The sequence below is a fragment of the Pseudonaja textilis genome, chromosome 16 (genome assembly GCF_049901715.1).
Source record: "Pseudonaja textilis isolate UNSWEBS1 chromosome 16, rPseTex1.2, whole genome shotgun sequence".
Lineage (NCBI taxonomy): Eukaryota > Metazoa > Chordata > Lepidosauria > Squamata > Elapidae > Pseudonaja > Pseudonaja textilis.
In genome coordinates, this window is record NC_142005.1 from 8,897,925 (window position 1) to 8,914,605 (window position 16,681).

The following is a 16,681-nucleotide window of genomic DNA, read 5'->3' on the forward strand; positions in this document are numbered from 1 at the left end:
AGGGGATGCAGGAGGCAAGTGGTTGCCTAGCAACGGAGGAAGCCAGGGACCAAGAAGGGATGCTCCTGCCTGCAGTGAGTTTGCAAGAAATTAAAAGTTCTTGGTGCGTTTTTTGTTGACTGGTCAGCTTTTTTTGATTTGAAGCTTTTCTTTTTTTTTTCTCTCCTTCCATTTTCCTCCCTCCTCTTTCCTTCCTTCCTTTTTAACCCTTTCCTTTTTCCTTCCCTTTCCTTTTACTCCATTCCCTTGTTCCTTCCCTCCCTCCTTCCCTCCCCTCCGTCTTGCTTCTTTCCTTCCTTCCTTCCTTCTCTCTATTCCTTCCTTCTCTGTATTCCTTCCTCTCTTCCTTCTTTTCTTCCTTCCCTCCTTTCTTGCTTCTTTCCTTCCTTCCCTCTTTATTCCTTCGTGCCTTTCTTCTTTCCTTCACTGCATCTTTTTCCTTCCTTCCTTCCTTCCTTCCTTCCCTTCCTCTTCCTTCCTCTTTCTTCTTCCTTCCTTCTTTCCTTCCCCCTTCCTTCCTCTTCCTTCCTTCCCCTTTCCTTTTTCTTTCTCCTTCCTTCCTTCCTTCCTTCCTTTGATTGTTTCCAAAACTGAACCCCCTCAACCAATACCCCGGACCATTTTTTTAAACCAGGTTTCCTCCTCCCCACGCCCCAAACTCCGATGCCCATCATCCCCGGCCCCTCAGGAGACAAGCAGGACAACCAAGGATTTGTTTTTTGTTTTTTTGGTATTTTTTCTTTTTTCTTTTTTTTGAAAGCAAACTTTATTTTGTTCTTGGGATGTCTGTGTGTGTGTGCATGTGAGTGTGTGTGTGTGTGTGTGTGAGGAGAGAGAGAAACTGGCTATGCTCTTCGCCAGAGATAAGCTGTGGCACCAACCAAAGGCTGCAGGAGGCGGGAAGTCACCTTACACCGCCCTCGTCTTGCACGCTGGCCCGCTCGTGTCACGGCCCCCCCCCGCCCCTCTGCCCCTCCACACTTCACTTCTGCCGTGGCACCTTGTCCGGGAATCCGTGGAAAAAGTCATTGCACGCCATGGCAATGCAGGCGAGGAACGTGGCGTATTCCTTGAAATCCACCTGGTTGTCTTTGTTGGAATCCAGGTTGCTCATGATTTTTTGAAATGTGGATTCGTCCTTTTTCTTCTGGGGGGAAAAATAAAAAAAACGGAGCGTTTAATTTAATTTTGGGGTGGGTGGGAGAAGGGAGGGAAGTTGGGTGGGAACGTTGCCCCGGTTCCTCCCTTAAATCAACCTTGCTGGGTGACTAAAACACAGCTACTCCTTGATTTACAACCTGTTGGTTTAGCCAGCGTTATGGCGGGTTTTCCGCACGGCCTGTTGCCGCGTTGAAAAATTTACGACAGCCGCAGCAGCCTGCCCGGGACGGGGTCGTATATATCCCCTTTTGCGACCGTCCGGCGAGGTCAAGTCAAAGCCGGATTCGCTGAAAACCGCCTGACTTCACGATAGGTTCGCTCAAACGACCGCGTGGCTAACTTAACGGGATTGGGAGAATTCCCTGAGCATCCGTGAGCCGGAAAGGGTCGTAACACCGAACAAAACTCGTGTCAACTCGTAAAGCAGTCCTGTGCCCGTTTTCGAGTTGCCGTAAAGAAGGGGGGGGGAATCGGAAGGAGTAGTACAGCACTTTAAAACCAGAAGTACCGTTCCAACTCTTTATCTTACAAAGATTGTAGCTAGGCTACCAGATCTCCTGCCCAGGAAAAATCCTTCAGTGGAGGACGTGATTGTTGACACCCAGCCCGGGTGCTTCGTTGGAGAATCTGATTGATGACACACCCAGGGGGGGAGGGGGGAGGAAAGAGGGTCACAGGTGACCGTAAATTACATATTCCAGAGTTGGCTTCATACAGGTAAATGCCGGCAGGTTGCTCCTAATAAATCTTTTGGTTTCTTTTGAAGCTTGGCTCAAGGGCAATCTCCGGAATCCTGACAACTCGCTGAACAATGGTTAGTGACTAAAGTTTTTGTTTTTTGGCGGGGGGGGGGGAGCTTGATTTTAGTCATAAGTCGAGGACGACCACTTACGCTGATGAATCCGGGCAGCTCCTGTTTCAGCAGCTCCTTCAGTTCCGTGTTGTTGAGTTTGAACTGGTCTCCTTCCTTCTGGGAATATTTGTGGAAGGTGACCACCATGGTGTCCAGGGCTTTCTCCAAGGGGGTGGCCATTTCTGGGTGCTGTTGAAAGAGGAGGATCTGTCAGAAACGGTGTAGGGTCTCCCGCTTGGGCGGTGGGGTTGGACTAGATGACCTACAAGGCCCCTTCCAACTCTTGTCAGTCTTCTATCTATCTATGTCAAAGCGAAATTATCCCTCATCACATCATCACAAAAAAATCTCCGGAACCGTAAAGCCTACAAACTTTAAATTTGACCCGTAGGTTCCTCTGGGCTTCTAGGGGCTCCCTAAGAAAGGATTTTTCCAAATGACCCTCAGAGCATTTAGAGTATTTCCTATATTATTATTATTATTATTATTATTATTATTATTATTATTATTATTATTATTATTATTATTATTATTATTACACGCTCTGATGCTAAGGAGTTCGACTCCTCCTCCCCACCTGGAAAGAAATCTCTTCCCAATGCAAAACACAAGCAGAGGAGTTTTAGTTTTAGTTTCACAGCAGCCCCAAGCAGCTTTAGTACAGAACTGTTGAGCTAAGCCACGCCCAGGCTCCTGGCTGTCTCCTTCTTGCTCACACAGCAAATACTGCTTCAGTTTCCAAACAGCCCTCAACTCTCTCACACCTTGACAGGACGCCAGCCAGATGAATACCCATGGATGCTGATAGGCAGAGGCAGAATTTCCCCCCCTCCCCTTATTTTCCTCCCCCAAAAGTAAGCCCCACCACACAGTTTCATAGCGAAGCACACGGGGATCCAGCTAATCGGTTAAGAAAAGGAGTTGGGGACTGGCGTTTCTCAACCTGGGCCATGTTTAAAAAGGGGGGGGGACCTCAACTCCCAGAATGCCCCAGACAGCATGAGTGGACTTCAGTTCCCAGCGTTCCTCAGACAGCTCTGGAACTCTGGGAGTTGAAGTCCACCCATCTTCCCGGGGCCCAAGGTTGGTCAAACGTGGCTCTGGGCAGTGAATGGGGTCTCCCACTTGGGTGGATTTGTAAAACGAAATAAAAGGCAATTTTGCCTCCCCCGGGGAGGGAAGGAAGGAATGCAGAAGGAAGGAAGGAAGGAAGGAGAGAAAAGGCGCAGAGAAGGAAGGGAGAGAGGGAGGAAAGGAAAGAAGAGACGCAAGAGGAAGGGAGGGAGAAGGAGAAGGAAGGGACACAGAAAGGGAAAAAAAGAGACAAGGAAGAAAGGAACGGGTCGAAGGAGGGAAAAGATAAGAGAAGTAAGGAAGGGAAGAGGGAGGAAGGGAAGGAAGGAGAGGGAAGGAAGGAAGGAAGATGAAGGGAAGGAAGCAGAGGGATGAAGGGAAAGAAGGATGGAAGGGATGGAGGGAAGGAAGGAACGAGAGGGATGAAAGAAAGGAGGAAGGAGAGGGATGGAGGGAGGGAAGGGAGGAAGGAGAGGGAGGAAGGGAAGGAGGGAAGGAAAAGGGAGAGGATGAAGGGAAGGAAGGGATGCAGGGAAGGAAGGAATGGAAGGAAGATGAAGGAAGGGAAGGAAGCAGAGGGATGAAGGGAAAGAAGGATGGAAGGGATGGAGGAAGGAAGGAACGAGAGGGATGAAAGAAAGGAGGAAGGAGAGGGATGGAGGGAGGGAAGAAGGGAGGAAGGGAAAGGAGGAAGGAGAGGGATGGAGGGAAAGAAGGGAGGAAGGGATGGAGGAAAGGAAGGGAGGGAGGAAGGAGAGGGATGAAGGGAAGGAGGGAAGGAAAAGGGAGAGGATGAAGGGAAGGAAGGAATGGAAGGAAGATGAAGGAAGGAAGAAAGCAGAGGGATGAAGGGAAAGAAGAATGGAAGGGATGGAGGGAAGGAAGGAACGAGAGGGATGAAAGGAAGGAGGAAGGAGAGGGATGGAGGGAGGGAAGAAGGGGAAGGAGGAAGGAGAGGGATGGAGGGAAAGAAGGGAGGAAGGGATGGAGGGAAGGAAGGAAGGAGGGATGAAGGAAAGGAGGGAAGGAGAGGGAGAGAAGGAAAAGGAGAGGATGAAGGGAAGGAAGGAATGGAAGGAAGAAAAAGGAAGGAGAGGACGAAGAGAAAGAAGGGATGCAGGGAAGGAAGGAAAGAAAGGAAGGAGAGGATAAAGGGAAGGAAGGAGAGGGATGGAGAGAAGGAAAGGAAAAAAGCATCTTTCCTGTGTGCCTGAGGTTTTGGTGGCTAAGATGCACCCTAATTTTTACCGGGGGGGCAGAGATGAACGCCTCCTTTTCAGTCCCCTGAACCCCTTTTTCTCCTCCTTCCTGACAGTATTCCCACCCCCGGGCTGCCCCAGCCAGCGAATCCTGTGGCCAAAGAGAGGAAAGGGTGAGTCATTCGGATGCCAGCCTGGCACCTTTGGGACGGGCATCCGTGGCAGAGGAAAAGAAGAATGAAGCCCAAAGGACGGGGAGGAAGGCCCCCCGCCCCGAAAGGCCGAGGCGGACACAGCAGAAGGGCGTCAAATTTAAGAGGGGCTGGCGCTTGTTTTGGGGTTCAAATCCTGCTCTTCTCTCCCCCCCCCCGCCAACCCTCCCGTAGGCATTTGGAAAACCAAACGTTGGGAGGATTGGTCCCTGATGGCTGGAGAGCACTTGGCACATGCCCAGAGAGGCTGGTTTCACAGAGCCACCTGCCAGCCGCTGCCATTGAGGGGTTGGGGGTGGGTGGGGGTTACAGTTATTCTAGCACCATCCCTGGTTTTCTCTTGGGGGGTTCAAATAATAGGTGAATAAAGTTGCAATTAGGTGCTGTTTGGAAGAGGAGGCTGAGAGGCCGACGGGGGAGAGCAATTCCTTCCTTCCTTCCTTCCTTCCTTCCTTCCTTCCTCCTCTCTATCCCTCTCTCCTCGTCCTCCTTCTTGCCTTCATTCCTTCATTCATTTTCTCCTCTTTCCCCTTTTTCTCTCCATCCTCCCCTCCCCTTTCACTGCCTTTCCTCTCCTCTTTTCTCTTTCCTTTCTCTCCCCTTTCCTTTCCTTCCTTTCCTTTTCTTCCCTTCCCTCTTTTTGTCCCCTCTCCTCTCCTCTGTCCTTTCTCTTTTCTCTTTCCTTTCTCTCTCCTTTCCTTTCCTCCCTTTAGTTTCCTTTCCCCTCCCTTCCCTCTTCTTGTCTCCTCCTCCTTTCTCTCCTCTCCTCTCTCTTTTCTTTTATCTCCTTTCTCGCTCCTTTGCTTTCCTTTCCTTTCCTTTCATTCCTTTAGTTTCCTTCCATTCCCTCTTCTTGCCTCTTCTTCTCTCCTCTCCTCATTTCTCTCCTCTCCTCTCTCTTTTCCTTTCTCTTTCCTTTCTCTCTCCTTTCCTTTCCTTTCCTTTCCTTTCATTCCTTTAGTTTCCTTTCCTTTTCCTTTCCTTCCCTCTTCTTGTCTCTTCTCCTCTCCTCATTTCTCTCCTCTCCTCTCTCCTCTCTCTTTTCCTTTCTCTCTCCTTTCCTTTCCTTCTTTCCTTTCCTCCTGTCGACCTCTCCATCCTTCCAGATCCCGCCCGGCTGTGAAACCAACCCGGCATCGATCCTGCCTCCAAATCTCCTCCTTAAAGGGGAATCCTTTTTGGGATCAGAGGGCAGATCCTTTCCCTGACCAAAGCTGGGATCTTTTTCCCTGGCACAGAAAAATCCACCCCCCCACTTACCAGAGCGAGCTGGACCGGAAACTGAGGCTGGAGTTGAGTGGGCAGAATGAGGAGCCCCTGGCTCTCCAACCATGATTTGTAACCTTGGCTAATCTGGGCTTTTATTTGGGGCACCCAGAGGTCCTCCCCCAGCTCTCCAAGAGGCCAATAGGAGTCGGGGGAGGGGGGACTTTCTGGCTTTGGAGGGTTTGTCACGCTGGAAGGGCTGTTTCCCCCCTTCTCTAAGCCCTAAATTCCTCGGCCCATATTTTTCCCCCGGTGGTTTGGCACCAAAAAGGCTGTGACAGCCAAATGGCTCGGAAACTACAAAAGCAGGAAGAGAGAAAATGTGTGTGAGAGAGAGAATGTGTGTGAGAGAGAACGAGAGAGAGAGAGGGAGGGAGAAAGAGAGAGAAAGAATGAGAGAAAGAACAGAGAAAGAGGAAGGAAGAGAGGAGAGACAGAATGAAAGAAAAAGAATGAGAGACAGAAAGAAAAATAGAGAAAAAGGGAGAAAGAAGGAGAGAAAGAGGAAGGGAGAGAGGAGAGACAGAATGAAAGAAAAGAATGAGAGACAGAAAGAAAAATAGAGAAAGAGGGAGAAAGAAGGAGAGAAAGAACAGAGAAAGAGGAAGGGAGGGAAGAAAGGATGAGAGACAGAATGAAAGAAAAAGAATGAGAGACAAAGAAAAATGGAAAAAGAATGAGAGAAAGAACAGAAAGAGAGGGAAGAGAGAATGAGAGAAAAAGAATGACAAAGAAAAACAGAGGGAGAAAGAATGAGAGAAAGAACAGAGAAAGAGGAAGGGAGGGAGAGAAGAATGATGAGACAGAGAAAATTAGAGAGAGAAAAGTGAGTGAGAAAGAAACAGAAAAAGAAGGAGAAAGAGAAAATAGAATGAGAGAAAGAATAGAAAGGGAGGGAGGGAAGAGAGAATGAGAGAAAGTGAGTGAGAGAGAGAGAGAGAGAAAGAGAATGAGAGAAAGAGACTAGAGAGAATGAGAGGAAGGTTTGGGAGCGGATAAAACTCTAATAAATACCTAGAAAAACGAATAAACTACGAAAACCCAGCTGGGTGGCTTTGAGACCATCACCAGGCGACGGTGAGTTCTAGTCCTGCCTTAGCCATGAAAGGCAGCTGGGTGACTTTTGGGCCTGTCCCTCCGTCTCGTCTCAGGGTTTTTTGTCATGAGGAAAATAGGAACGGGAAGATACAATGAGGGACATTCCTCATTTACGTTCATTTGTAAAAAAAATAAAAAATATAAAGCCAGGAAATAAAGCAAAGAGAACGAAGCAACAATTCCGCTTTTTTTTAAAATGAGATTTTTATTTCCCCCACTTCTTTGATAGAACTTCCAACAGGGTCTCTCTCTCTCTCTCTCATTCTTTCTCTCTCTCTCTTGTTCTTTCTCTCTCTCTCTCTCTCTCTCTTGTTCTCTCTCTCTCTCTCTCTCTCTCATTCTTTCTCTCTCTTGTTCTTTCTCTCATTCTCTCTCTCTCTCTCTCATTCTTTCTCTCTCTCTCTCTTGTTCTTTCTCTCTCTCTCTCTCTCTCTCTCTCTCTCTCTCTCTTGTTCTCTCTCTCTCTCTCTCTCTCTCTCATTCTTTCTCTCTCTCTCTTGTTCTTTCTCTCATTCTCTCTCTCTCTCTCTCTGTCTTGTTCTCTCTCTCATTCTTTCTCTTTCTCTCTCTTGTTCTTTCTCTCTCTCTCTCATTCTCTCTCTCTCTCTCTCTCTCTCTCCAGGAACCCCCCTCCCTCCTGAAAAACCCGTCTATATCTGTCCAGAGCGCCGACCTCTTCACCGCAACGCCGTCCGCAGTCATCCACACACACAACCCGTTAGACGCGTGGTTGGGCCACGGGGGCATCGCGGAATTGCAGGTGGAAGAAGGTGAAGGCGGCCGCCACGAACCGGATGTATTCTTCGAAGGTGACCTCTCCATCCTGATCGGTGTCCAGTAGGGTGAGCATTTCTTCCAAAGCCTGGCCTTTGATTTGCAGCTGGGAATTATTATTATTATTATTATTATTATTATTATTATTATTATTATTATACACACATAAAATGGAGATTTGCAATTAGGTTGGGGGGCAGAAGGGACCCCCTTTCCACACCACCTTAGAATAGAATAGAAGCTGGAAGAGACCTTGGAGGTCTTCTAGTCCACCCCCGCCCCACTCAAGCAGAATAAATAAAAGAAGAATTAACAGAATAACAGAGGGGGAAGTGACCCGGGGACACTGCAGCCGTCAGAAATACGAATCTGTTGGCGAGCGTCTGAATTTTGATCCTATGACCATGGGGGAGACTGCTTTGGTCGTTAAGCGTGAACGGTGGTCCCAAGTCATTTTTTTTCTTCAGTGCCGTTGTAACTTGGAACGGCCACGAAGTGAAATGTTGTAAATCAAGGACTACCTGTGTTTATTGAACTGAAAAACTTTAAAACTTTACAACTTACTTAAAATCTACTTCACACTTGCTTCAAACTTTAAAACTTACTTCAAACTGACTTCAAACTTTAAAACTTACTTCAAACTGACTTCAAACTTTAAAACTTTCTCAAAACTTACAAACTTCAAAACTTCAAAAAACTTAAAAACTTTTTAAAATTTAAAAACTCTAAAACTTTTTAAAACTCTTTAAAACTGACTTAAAACTTTAAAACTGACTTAAAACTTTAAAACTGACGTGAAATTTTAAAACTGACTTAAAACTTTAAACCTTTAAAACAACTCCAAAAACTCTTTAAAACTTTTAAAAACTTTTTAAAAAGTTTTAAAAACTTTTTAAAACTTTAAAAAACCTATCATTAGAGATTATTCCCCAATAATTAGGACGGTTTGAAGCATTTCCCCCTCAAAGGACTTTGGGAATTAGACCCACCGTTTGCAGGCTGGGCATTTCGGTCTGCAGGAGGCTCCGCAGCTGGTTTTTGCTCAGCGTGTTGCGGTCCCCTTCCTTCCGGCAGTAGCGTTGGAAGGTGCACACGACCTCCCCAAGAGCCTGCTCCAACGTCTGGAATCGCGTCATCACTGCAGCACGGGGGTCCTGCGGGAAACAAGGAAACAGTCTTCCGCTAAACGACCATTTGCCTAGCGACCGTCTGAAGTTACGATGGCGCTGAAAGCAGCGGCTTAGGCCCAGTTCTCGCGCTCCTCTCAGCATCCCTCCTGTCACACGCTCGAAATCCTTGTATTTTTGATGGTCGCGGGAGTCATGTGTTCACCGTTTGCAGCCTTCCAGCAGAGTCAACAGGGGAAGCTGGATTCGCTTAATGACTGTATGGTTCACTTAACAGCTGCAGTCGTTTGCTTACCACAACCGTGAGGGGGGAAAGGCCTTAAAATCTGGGGTGATTCACTTCACAATCCACCTGCAGCCAAAATTCTGGTCCCAATTGTCGTAAGTCAAGGACTACCCCAAACTGTAAACAAACTATAAACTAAACTGCAAAGTGTAAACTTAAAACAAGTTTAAAACAAACTTGAACTTAAAACTTACTTAAAACTATAAGCTTAAACTTAAAACTGTAAACTTAAAATTTAAAACTTAAAACTTTCTGCAGCAACTCAGCTTTGGTGAATACAATTTTTTTTGTCCCTTGTTGTATTGTTCCAGTAAATAAATAAGGACAGCCTTGGCTTTGCCAGGAGGTTTAAAATCCACAAAAACCTCTTGTGGTTTATTTATTTACTAGGTTTTTATATCTCCCCTTCCTCCAAGGAATCCCCATCAAATCAAACAAGTCCAAACAGATCAGAAAATCGGCGTAATAAATCCAACCCTGGGAAGTAAAAAACACTTTTAAAGAAGACAAATTTCACCTTTAAGGCATTGTGAATTTCGTTTTGATTCCTGCCAATCCGCCCTTTTAATCCTTCCAGATAAAAATTCTGAATTCTGCTTTTTTTCTGCCAATCTTGAAGAGCCGACTTTGGTCAAAAAAGGACGTTGTGGAATTTGCATTCTGGACAGCCGCTTCCAGAACGGCCTCGCCAAAAAGGACGTTTAAATTCATTTTACCTCGCAGTTTTGAATGCAAGCCGCCCAATTCCAGGAAGAACCCAAACGTTTCGGATATTTAAAATAAATAAATACAGGAGCTTGCTTTCCTTGTAGTACAAACTGCCAGATTGTGATTTCTGGAAAACTACACAACACTTAAATTTTTGTTTTGTTTTCGGTTTTCAAGGTTGCTTTGTTTATTTTGGATTCTTTTTTTTTTTTTGCCTTCCTCTCTGCAAAAAAGTAAAAAATAAAAACTGGCACGCTCTTCAGAGGGCAACCATCCATAGCCTTAGTTTCTCCCCGCCCAATCCTTTTTGAACAAAATAATAATAATAATAATAATAATAATAATAATAATAATAATAATAATAATTTATATACATGTACCAACTGGCTCGTCCACTTGAAGGGTATTCACCGCGGTGAATTCATCAAGAAAGGCAGAATGAAAACAGGAAGAATTCCAGCCGGTGGTGGTTGGTGGCTTCTTCACCTGTTTTGTCGAGTGTGTAAGCAGGTTCCGGCAAATATGCACAACGATCTATCTATCATTTTTGACACACCCTGTCTTGGAGACACCTGGCGTTTATCTCGCACTCTGAAAACGCCGAGCTGGGCTGCACGGCGAGTCCTCGACTTAACGACGGCGCTCGGGAGCGGGATTTTCAGTTGCTAAGCGATGCGACGCTTAAGGGACGGAGCCAGATAGGGGCGGGGCTGACATTGAAACCATTTTGGCCGTGGTGGTTAAGTGAATTATGGTCACTAAGCAAATCACATGGTTGTTAAATGAATCCGGCTTCCCCTCCCCGCCCGACCTTGTTGGTTTGGCTAGACAGAGGCCAGTTCCAAAGGTCGCGAAATAGGAATGATGTAACTCCGGGATGCTGGTACTGTCATATAAATACGTGACAGTTGCTAAACAGCTTGAATTTTGAACACTACGAGGTTGTAAGTGCAAGGAAACGATAGTAAATACCATTTTTAAGTGGTGGTGTCTGCTCGTTTTTTGTTTTAAAGGCCCAATTTTATCCATTGTCACTTCATTTTTTATCCATCATCAATTTTATCGATCATCAATCATTATCCATCATCAATTTTTATCCAACTTCATTTTTATCCATCATTTTTTATTGAACATCAAATGTATCGATCATCAATTTTTATCCATCTTCATTTTTATCCATCACAATTTTTATTGATCATCAATTTTTATCCATCATCCACTTTTATCCATCATCAATTTTTAATTGATCATCAATTTTATCCATCATCGCTACATTTTGCAAAACGGCCATAGTAGAGATTCATTTCCAAACTCGTTAACCAAAGATGGGTTGCGATCGACAAGCGTTGTTTTGTTGGGAAAAATAATAATCTCTATTTGCTAGCAGGGAGAGACGTCCTCACACAAGAGACGTAACACCCCAAATTCCCTCCTGCCCAGGCCCCCCAACCCAAAGCCTCCATTTCATAGCTTCCGGTTGCTCTCGTCCGCACATTCCTGGAAGAATTCGTAGCAGAGAGACGCCGCCAGCGCCAGAAACACGGCGTATTCTTGGAAATCCAGCTCTTCGTCTCCGTTGTCATCCAGTTTCTTCATCAAGAATTCAAAACCGCGTTCGTTGATCTTGCCCTGTGAGATGAAGCGAACGTTGGAATAAAGCTTGGAATATATTTTTTTTCTTCTCTCCTCTGAAAATCAAAGGCTCTCTGGATGCTGAATAATAGAATGGCAGAAGAACAGAGTTGGAAGGGACCTTGGAGGTCATCTAGTCCAACCCCCTGTTCAGGCAGGAAACTCTAGACCATTCTAGACAAATGGCTGTTCAGTCTCTTATTAAAAGCCTCCAGGGATGAAGGAAGGAAGGGAGGGAGGGAGGTGACTAGATAGATAAATAGGTGGAAGGAAGGGAAGGGGAAGGAAGGAAGGAAGGAAAGAAGGAAGGAAGGAAGGAAGGAAGGAAGGAAGGAGACTAGATAGAAAAAATAGGTGGATGGGAAGGGAAGGAAGAGAAGAAGGAAGGAAGGAAGGAAGGAAAGAAGGAAGGAAGGAAGGAAGGAAGGAAGGAAGGAAGGAAGGAAGGAAGGAAGGAAGGAAGGAGACTAGATAGAAAAATAGGTGGATGGGAAGGAAGGGAGGAAGGAAAAAATGGAGAGAAAGAAGGTCATGGAAGAGGGACAGGGAAGGAAGGAGGGAGAGGGGGAAGGAAGGAAGGAAGATTGGAGGGGAAGGAAGGAAGGAAAGGAAGGAAGATTGGAGAGGGAAGGAGGGAGTGATGGAAAGAGGAAGGAAGGAAGATTGGTAAGGAAGGACAAAGGAAAGAAGGAAAATTGTAGGGGGAAGGAATGAAGGAAGGCTGTAGGGAATAAGGAAGGAAGGAAGGGAAGGAAGGAAGGAAGGAAGGAAGGAAGGAAGGCGGATATGGCATAAAACCCTTCTTGGTTTGTACGCTTTGCGGACAGGCGTCAAAACCAACCTTAATAAATGAATAAAAACAGCACTTCCTCCCGCCGCCTCACCTTGACAAAATTGGGCATTTCCGCCAGAAGCAGCCCCTTTATCTCTGCTTTGCTGAGCTTGTAGCAGTCTCCTTCTTTGGCCGAATATTTGTAAAAGGTTTCCACCATCACGCCCAGGGCTTCTTCAAGCGGGGTTTCCATCTCGGATTCTAGGGGAGAAGATGGAGGGAGCCCGTTTTACGGCCAAGCGGAAGTCGTCCCAGAAAGGACATCGCGCCTTCCTCAATGGGCCTCCGTGGCGCGAATTTTGCGCCCTTTCGCCTCTTGGTACGAAATTTGCATCCCAACTGCCATCATCGTCTCTTGTGAATGGGACAGGAATTCCTCGACCTTCCATTATTCATTTAGCGACCATTAGAAGTCACGGAAACGCTGAAAGAAAGCAACTTGGGGGTGGAGGTGGCTGTCCTTGCACTTACAACCGTCATAGCATCCGCAGCATGTTCCAAAATAGCGGCCTGTATTTACGGCAGTTGTAGCCTCCGGCGTCCCTTAATCTCCATTGGCGATCTACCGACGAGCAAAGGCAGTGGAGTAAGCCGGATTCATTTAATGACTGCAGGGATTCGCTTAACAACCACGACAAAAAAAAATGGTTTTGCAATGCAAATTCTAGCCTTAAGTACCTACAGTGAAATTCACAATTTAATTTTTTTTTTTAAAGGAAAGTTTGGAAGGGTTGCCGTAAAGAGAGACATCCCCGAAATTCGTGAATTACAGGAGGAAGAAATTAGGAGGCAAAAAATTGATTTATTTCTTTTTAAGAAGCAGTTTTCTCGGGCCAAGAATTTGGAAAATGATACTGAAGGTATTTCTTTATTGGGGGAAAATGAGAAACGGAGCGACGCTCGACTGATGTGAGTTTGTATTTTGAATGTCAAGGTTTTTAAAGGAGGGCGTCGGGCTGGGAATAACAGCCCAGGATCCAGTTTTCTGCAAAGATATTATTCTGATTTTTTTTTTTTAAGAGTCCGATGGCTTTGGGGAACCCAGGTAGGTGAAACGAAGCCGAGTTTGAAATAACTTTGCGAAGCGTTTTGGGCCGAAGAAGGCTAGGCACTTGCGCTTCCGTTTGCAAAGAGATTTAGGGAAGGAACAATTTGCGGTGAAGAGGAGGAGGAGGAGGAGGAGGAAGACGGAAAATCACTTACCTGGTTGAGTTAAAAAGGAGAAGGAGGGGAATACAGCGAAGTCTCGACTTCTGTTTTGATTCAGGAATCAGCCTTCGGATCCTTCCTCTCACCTTTCCGGTCCCTTTTCCCTCCCAGAAAGTGGCGCGTTTCAAGCCTCACCCAGATTTCGTTCCTTTTCCCAAACCAGTTTGGCTGGAGATCTTGGGAACTGGAGACAGCTGGCAGACAGGAGTCCTCTTCAGCTTCGAGTTCTGATTTTAATGGAGGAGGGAGGGAAGGAAGGAAGGAAGGAAGGTGGCTAGGTAGATAAATAGGTGGATGCGGAAGGAAGGAGGGGGAGGAAGGAAGGAAGGAAGGAAGGAAGGAAGGAAGGAAGGAAGGAAGGAAGGAAGGAAGGAAGGAAGGAAGGAAGGAAGGAAGATGACTAGATAGATAAATAGGTGGATGCAGAAGAAAGGAAGGGGAGGAAAGAAGGAAGGAAGGAAGGAAGGAAGGAAGGAAGGAAGGAAGGAAGGAAGGAAGGAAGGAAGGAAGGAAGATGGCTAGATAGATAAATAGGTGGATGCGGAAGGAAGGAAGGAAGGAAGGAAGGAAGGAAGGAAGGAAGGAAGGAAGGAAGGAAGGAAGGAAAGAAGGCAAGGAAGGAAGGAAGGAAGGAAGGAAGAAAGATGGCTCAATAGATAAATAGGTGGATGCAGAAGGAAGGAAGGAAGGAAGGAAGGAAGGAAGGAAGGAAGGAAGGAAGGAAGGAAGGCGAGGAAGGAAGGAAGGAAGGAAGGAAGATGGCTCGATAGATAAATAGGTGGATGGGGAGGAAGGAAGAAAGGGGAGGAAGGGAAGAAGAAAAGGGAAGGAAGAAAAGAGAGGGAGGTAAGAAATGGATGGATGATGGAGGAGAATGAAGAGAAGGTGATGGATGGATGGAAGGGGAGGAAATGGGAGGAAGGGAAGAAGGAAGGAAAGGGAGGGAGAAAGGAAATAGATGGAGAAGGAAGAGAAGGAGATGGTAGGAAGGAAGGAAGAAAAGATGGAGGAGGAGAAATGGATGGAGGAGGAAGAAGAAAAGGAAAGGAGGAAGATTATTTATTCTTGATTTTCAATTGCTTTCACAATAGAAGGGCAGGTTTTTGGATATCCTATTTCTCCTCTCCGCGTCCCCTACGCCCCGACCCTAATTCTATTTTGGTGCAACGTTCTACTTCTGGCTTGTTATTATTATTATTTTTAATCTCCTCAACTCATCCGTCCAGTTCCTCTGGCTCTGTTTGCACAATTTCCCCATAGCATCTAATCGTGGAAACCTCCTCTAAAATGTCACCTTTGTCTCTGGCAAGCCCAGACCGAACAGCCCACCTGTCGAGACCTGTCGGACAGGTAGAGCAAGGAAGCCCCACCCAGGCCTTCGAAATGAAACACCCAGGATAACTAAAAGGCTGCAAAATCTGTCCGGATTCAGTTAACTCCTGCCTTGCTTAGCAACGGAAATCCTGGTCCTAATAGCCATAAGTCAAAGACTAATACTAAACTATAAATTATACACATACCCATGGGCTTCGCTATGAAACTATGTGGTCAGGCTTAGTTTGGGGGAGGAAAATAAGGGGGAGGGGGGAATTCTGCCTCTGCCTACCAGCATCCATCGGTATCCACCTGGCTAGCGTCCGGTCAGTGTGTGAGAGAGTTGAGGGCTGTTTGGAAACTGAAAGAGTATTTGCTGTGTGAGCAAAAAGGAGACAGCAAGGAGCCTGGGTGTGGCTTAGCTCAACTGTTCTGTACTCAAGTTGCTTGGGGCTGCTGTGAAACTGAAACTAAAACTCCTCTGCTTGTGTTTTGCATTGGGAAGAGATTTCTTTCCTGGTGGGGAGGAGGAGCAGAACTCCTTAGCATCAGAGTATTATTATTATTATTATTATTATTATTATTATTATTATTATTATTATTATTATTATTATTATAATATACTGACGCTCTGGGGGTCATATATTTTCTTAAGTTTAAGTTTTTCTTTTCATTCTTACGTTTATGTTGCCCATGGTAAGACGGGCAGCAAATAAATCTAACGAATAAATAATAACTACACTAAACTAAGATAGGATAAACTCTTAATTAAATTAAACTAAATGTCAAACCTTACTCAACTTAAATTTTAGACCTTAAACCTTAAGCTCACATTTATATTTAAAGTTAAACTTGAAGTCAAACTAAAAACTCTGTTTAAACGTGACTCCAAGGTTAACTTTGAGTGTGTGAGTTTACGTTTTATCAGTAAACTCACACTTATATGAGTAAATTCACACTTACACTTAAATCTAAATCTAATCTAAGCTAAACTAGACCAAACTAAACTAAATTAAAACCTTAAACTTATGGTTAAACTCGCCCTTAAAGTTGAACTCGCCCTTAAAGTAAACTCAAACTTTTAAACTCACACTTTACACTTAAACCCCTAAATTAAACTAAACTAGACTTTAGATCTTGGACTCAAACTGAAGCTCACCCTTAAAGTTCTCACTGAAATTTAAAAACTTAAACCCACACTAACACATCACACACACACACACACAACTCTCCAGTGTCCGCTGGAAGCTCTCCATTTCAAGTGGCAACTTGTTCCACCGTCTCTTCGCCGATACAATCAGGAATTCTTCGGGATGTTTCATCCGACTCCCATCCATTTGTCATCTCCAGCTTCCCAGCAGGTGGAAACCGGGCCCTTCCTTCCCCTCGGGGCACCCACACCCCGGCCCCCTCTCTTTTGCATGGAGCCAGACACCTTTTGCGACACGAAAACGCGGCAACCGCAAGAGTGAGCCAAGCTTTAAACTCAAACGAGGTCGTTTTCACAGCCAGACAAAAGATCAGAAAACCCAACCCAGTTCTTGAAGGCAACAACCTGTCCCCTGTGGGTTGGAAATTCACTCCCCCCCACCACACTCCTTAAATCGATCGATCGATTGATTCCTGTCCGTCAAACCCCCAATTTTGTGACGGGAAGGCTTTAAGAAGGTGTTGGATAAGCATCGGTCTGAAGTGGTGTAGGGTTTCCTGCCTAGGCAGGGGGTTGGACTAGAAGACCTCCAAGGTCCCTTCCAACTCTGCTATTCTACTCTACTCTACTCTATTCTGTCTTCTCTTCTCTTCTTCTCTTCTCTATTCCATTCTCTTCTCCATTCTCTCTTCTCTTCTCTTCTCTTCTCTTCTCTCCTCTTCTCTTCTCTTCTCTTCTCTTCTCTTCTCTTCTCTTCTCTTCTCTTCTCCTCTCCTCTCCTCTCCT

General features: G+C 45.7%; 3 protein-coding genes across 7 annotated transcripts; all 3 read right to left on the reverse strand.

The window, feature by feature from the left end:
* Positions 1 to 787: 787 nt before the first annotated feature.
* LOC113451955 (protein S100-A4-like) lies at positions 788 to 5,890 on the reverse strand. The gene is made up of 3 exons (XM_026723359.2): positions 5,760 to 5,890; positions 2,054 to 2,203; positions 788 to 1,147 (listed from the first exon to the last, which is right to left on the reverse strand). The coding sequence occupies exons 2-3, from the start codon at positions 2,192 to 2,194 to the stop codon at positions 983 to 985; spliced, it is 306 nt and encodes a 101-aa protein (XP_026579144.1). The 5' UTR covers positions 2,195 to 2,203; positions 5,760 to 5,890; the 3' UTR covers positions 788 to 982.
* A 1,158-nt stretch (positions 5,891 to 7,048) lies between these two features.
* On the reverse strand, positions 7,049 to 13,546 carry LOC113451953 (protein S100-G-like). Of its 5 annotated transcripts, none has more exons than XM_087914087.1 (3): positions 13,426 to 13,546; positions 8,627 to 8,791; positions 7,049 to 7,743 (listed from the first exon to the last, which is right to left on the reverse strand). In XM_087914087.1, the coding sequence occupies exons 2-3, from the start codon at positions 8,771 to 8,773 to the stop codon at positions 7,582 to 7,584; spliced, it is 309 nt and encodes a 102-aa protein (XP_087770213.1). In that variant the 5' UTR covers positions 8,774 to 8,791; positions 13,426 to 13,546; the 3' UTR covers positions 7,049 to 7,581. The 5 variants fall into 5 exon arrangements, with proteins under 5 accessions (XP_087770213.1, XP_087770212.1, XP_026579140.1 ...); XM_087914086.1 differs by lacking the exon at positions 13,426 to 13,546 and adding an exon at positions 10,143 to 10,404; XM_026723355.2 differs by lacking the exon at positions 13,426 to 13,546 and adding an exon at positions 10,133 to 10,404.
* Positions 10,735 to 13,578, reverse strand: LOC113451954 (protein S100-A2-like). Its single transcript, XM_026723358.2, has 3 exons — positions 13,426 to 13,578; positions 12,275 to 12,423; positions 10,735 to 11,387 (listed from the first exon to the last, which is right to left on the reverse strand). The coding sequence occupies exons 2-3, from the start codon at positions 12,413 to 12,415 to the stop codon at positions 11,223 to 11,225; spliced, it is 306 nt and encodes a 101-aa protein (XP_026579143.1). The 5' UTR covers positions 12,416 to 12,423; positions 13,426 to 13,578; the 3' UTR covers positions 10,735 to 11,222.
* Positions 13,579 to 16,681: the final 3,103 nt, after the last annotated feature.

Excerpts from the sequence above, each read along its gene's own strand:
- LOC113451955 (XM_026723359.2), bottom strand. The coding sequence starts at position 2,194 with ATGGCCACCCCCTTGGAGAAAGCCCTGGACACCATGGTGGTCACCTTC. Across the intron at positions 1,148-2,053 it reads AGCTGCCCGGATTCATCAGC|AAGAAAAAGGACGAATCCAC; the intron begins GTAAGTGGTCGT and ends TTTTCCCCCCAG.
- LOC113451953 (XM_087914087.1), bottom strand. The coding sequence starts at position 8,773 with ATGACGCGATTCCAGACGTTGGAGCAGGCTCTTGGGGAGGTCGTGTGC. Across the intron at positions 7,744-8,626 it reads AAATGCCCAGCCTGCAAACG|CTGCAAATCAAAGGCCAGGC; the intron begins GTGGGTCTAATT and ends AATAATTCCCAG.
- LOC113451954 (XM_026723358.2), bottom strand. The coding sequence starts at position 12,415 with ATGGAAACCCCGCTTGAAGAAGCCCTGGGCGTGATGGTGGAAACCTTT. Across the intron at positions 11,388-12,274 it reads AAATGCCCAATTTTGTCAAG|GGCAAGATCAACGAACGCGG; the intron begins GTGAGGCGGCGG and ends TTCATCTCACAG.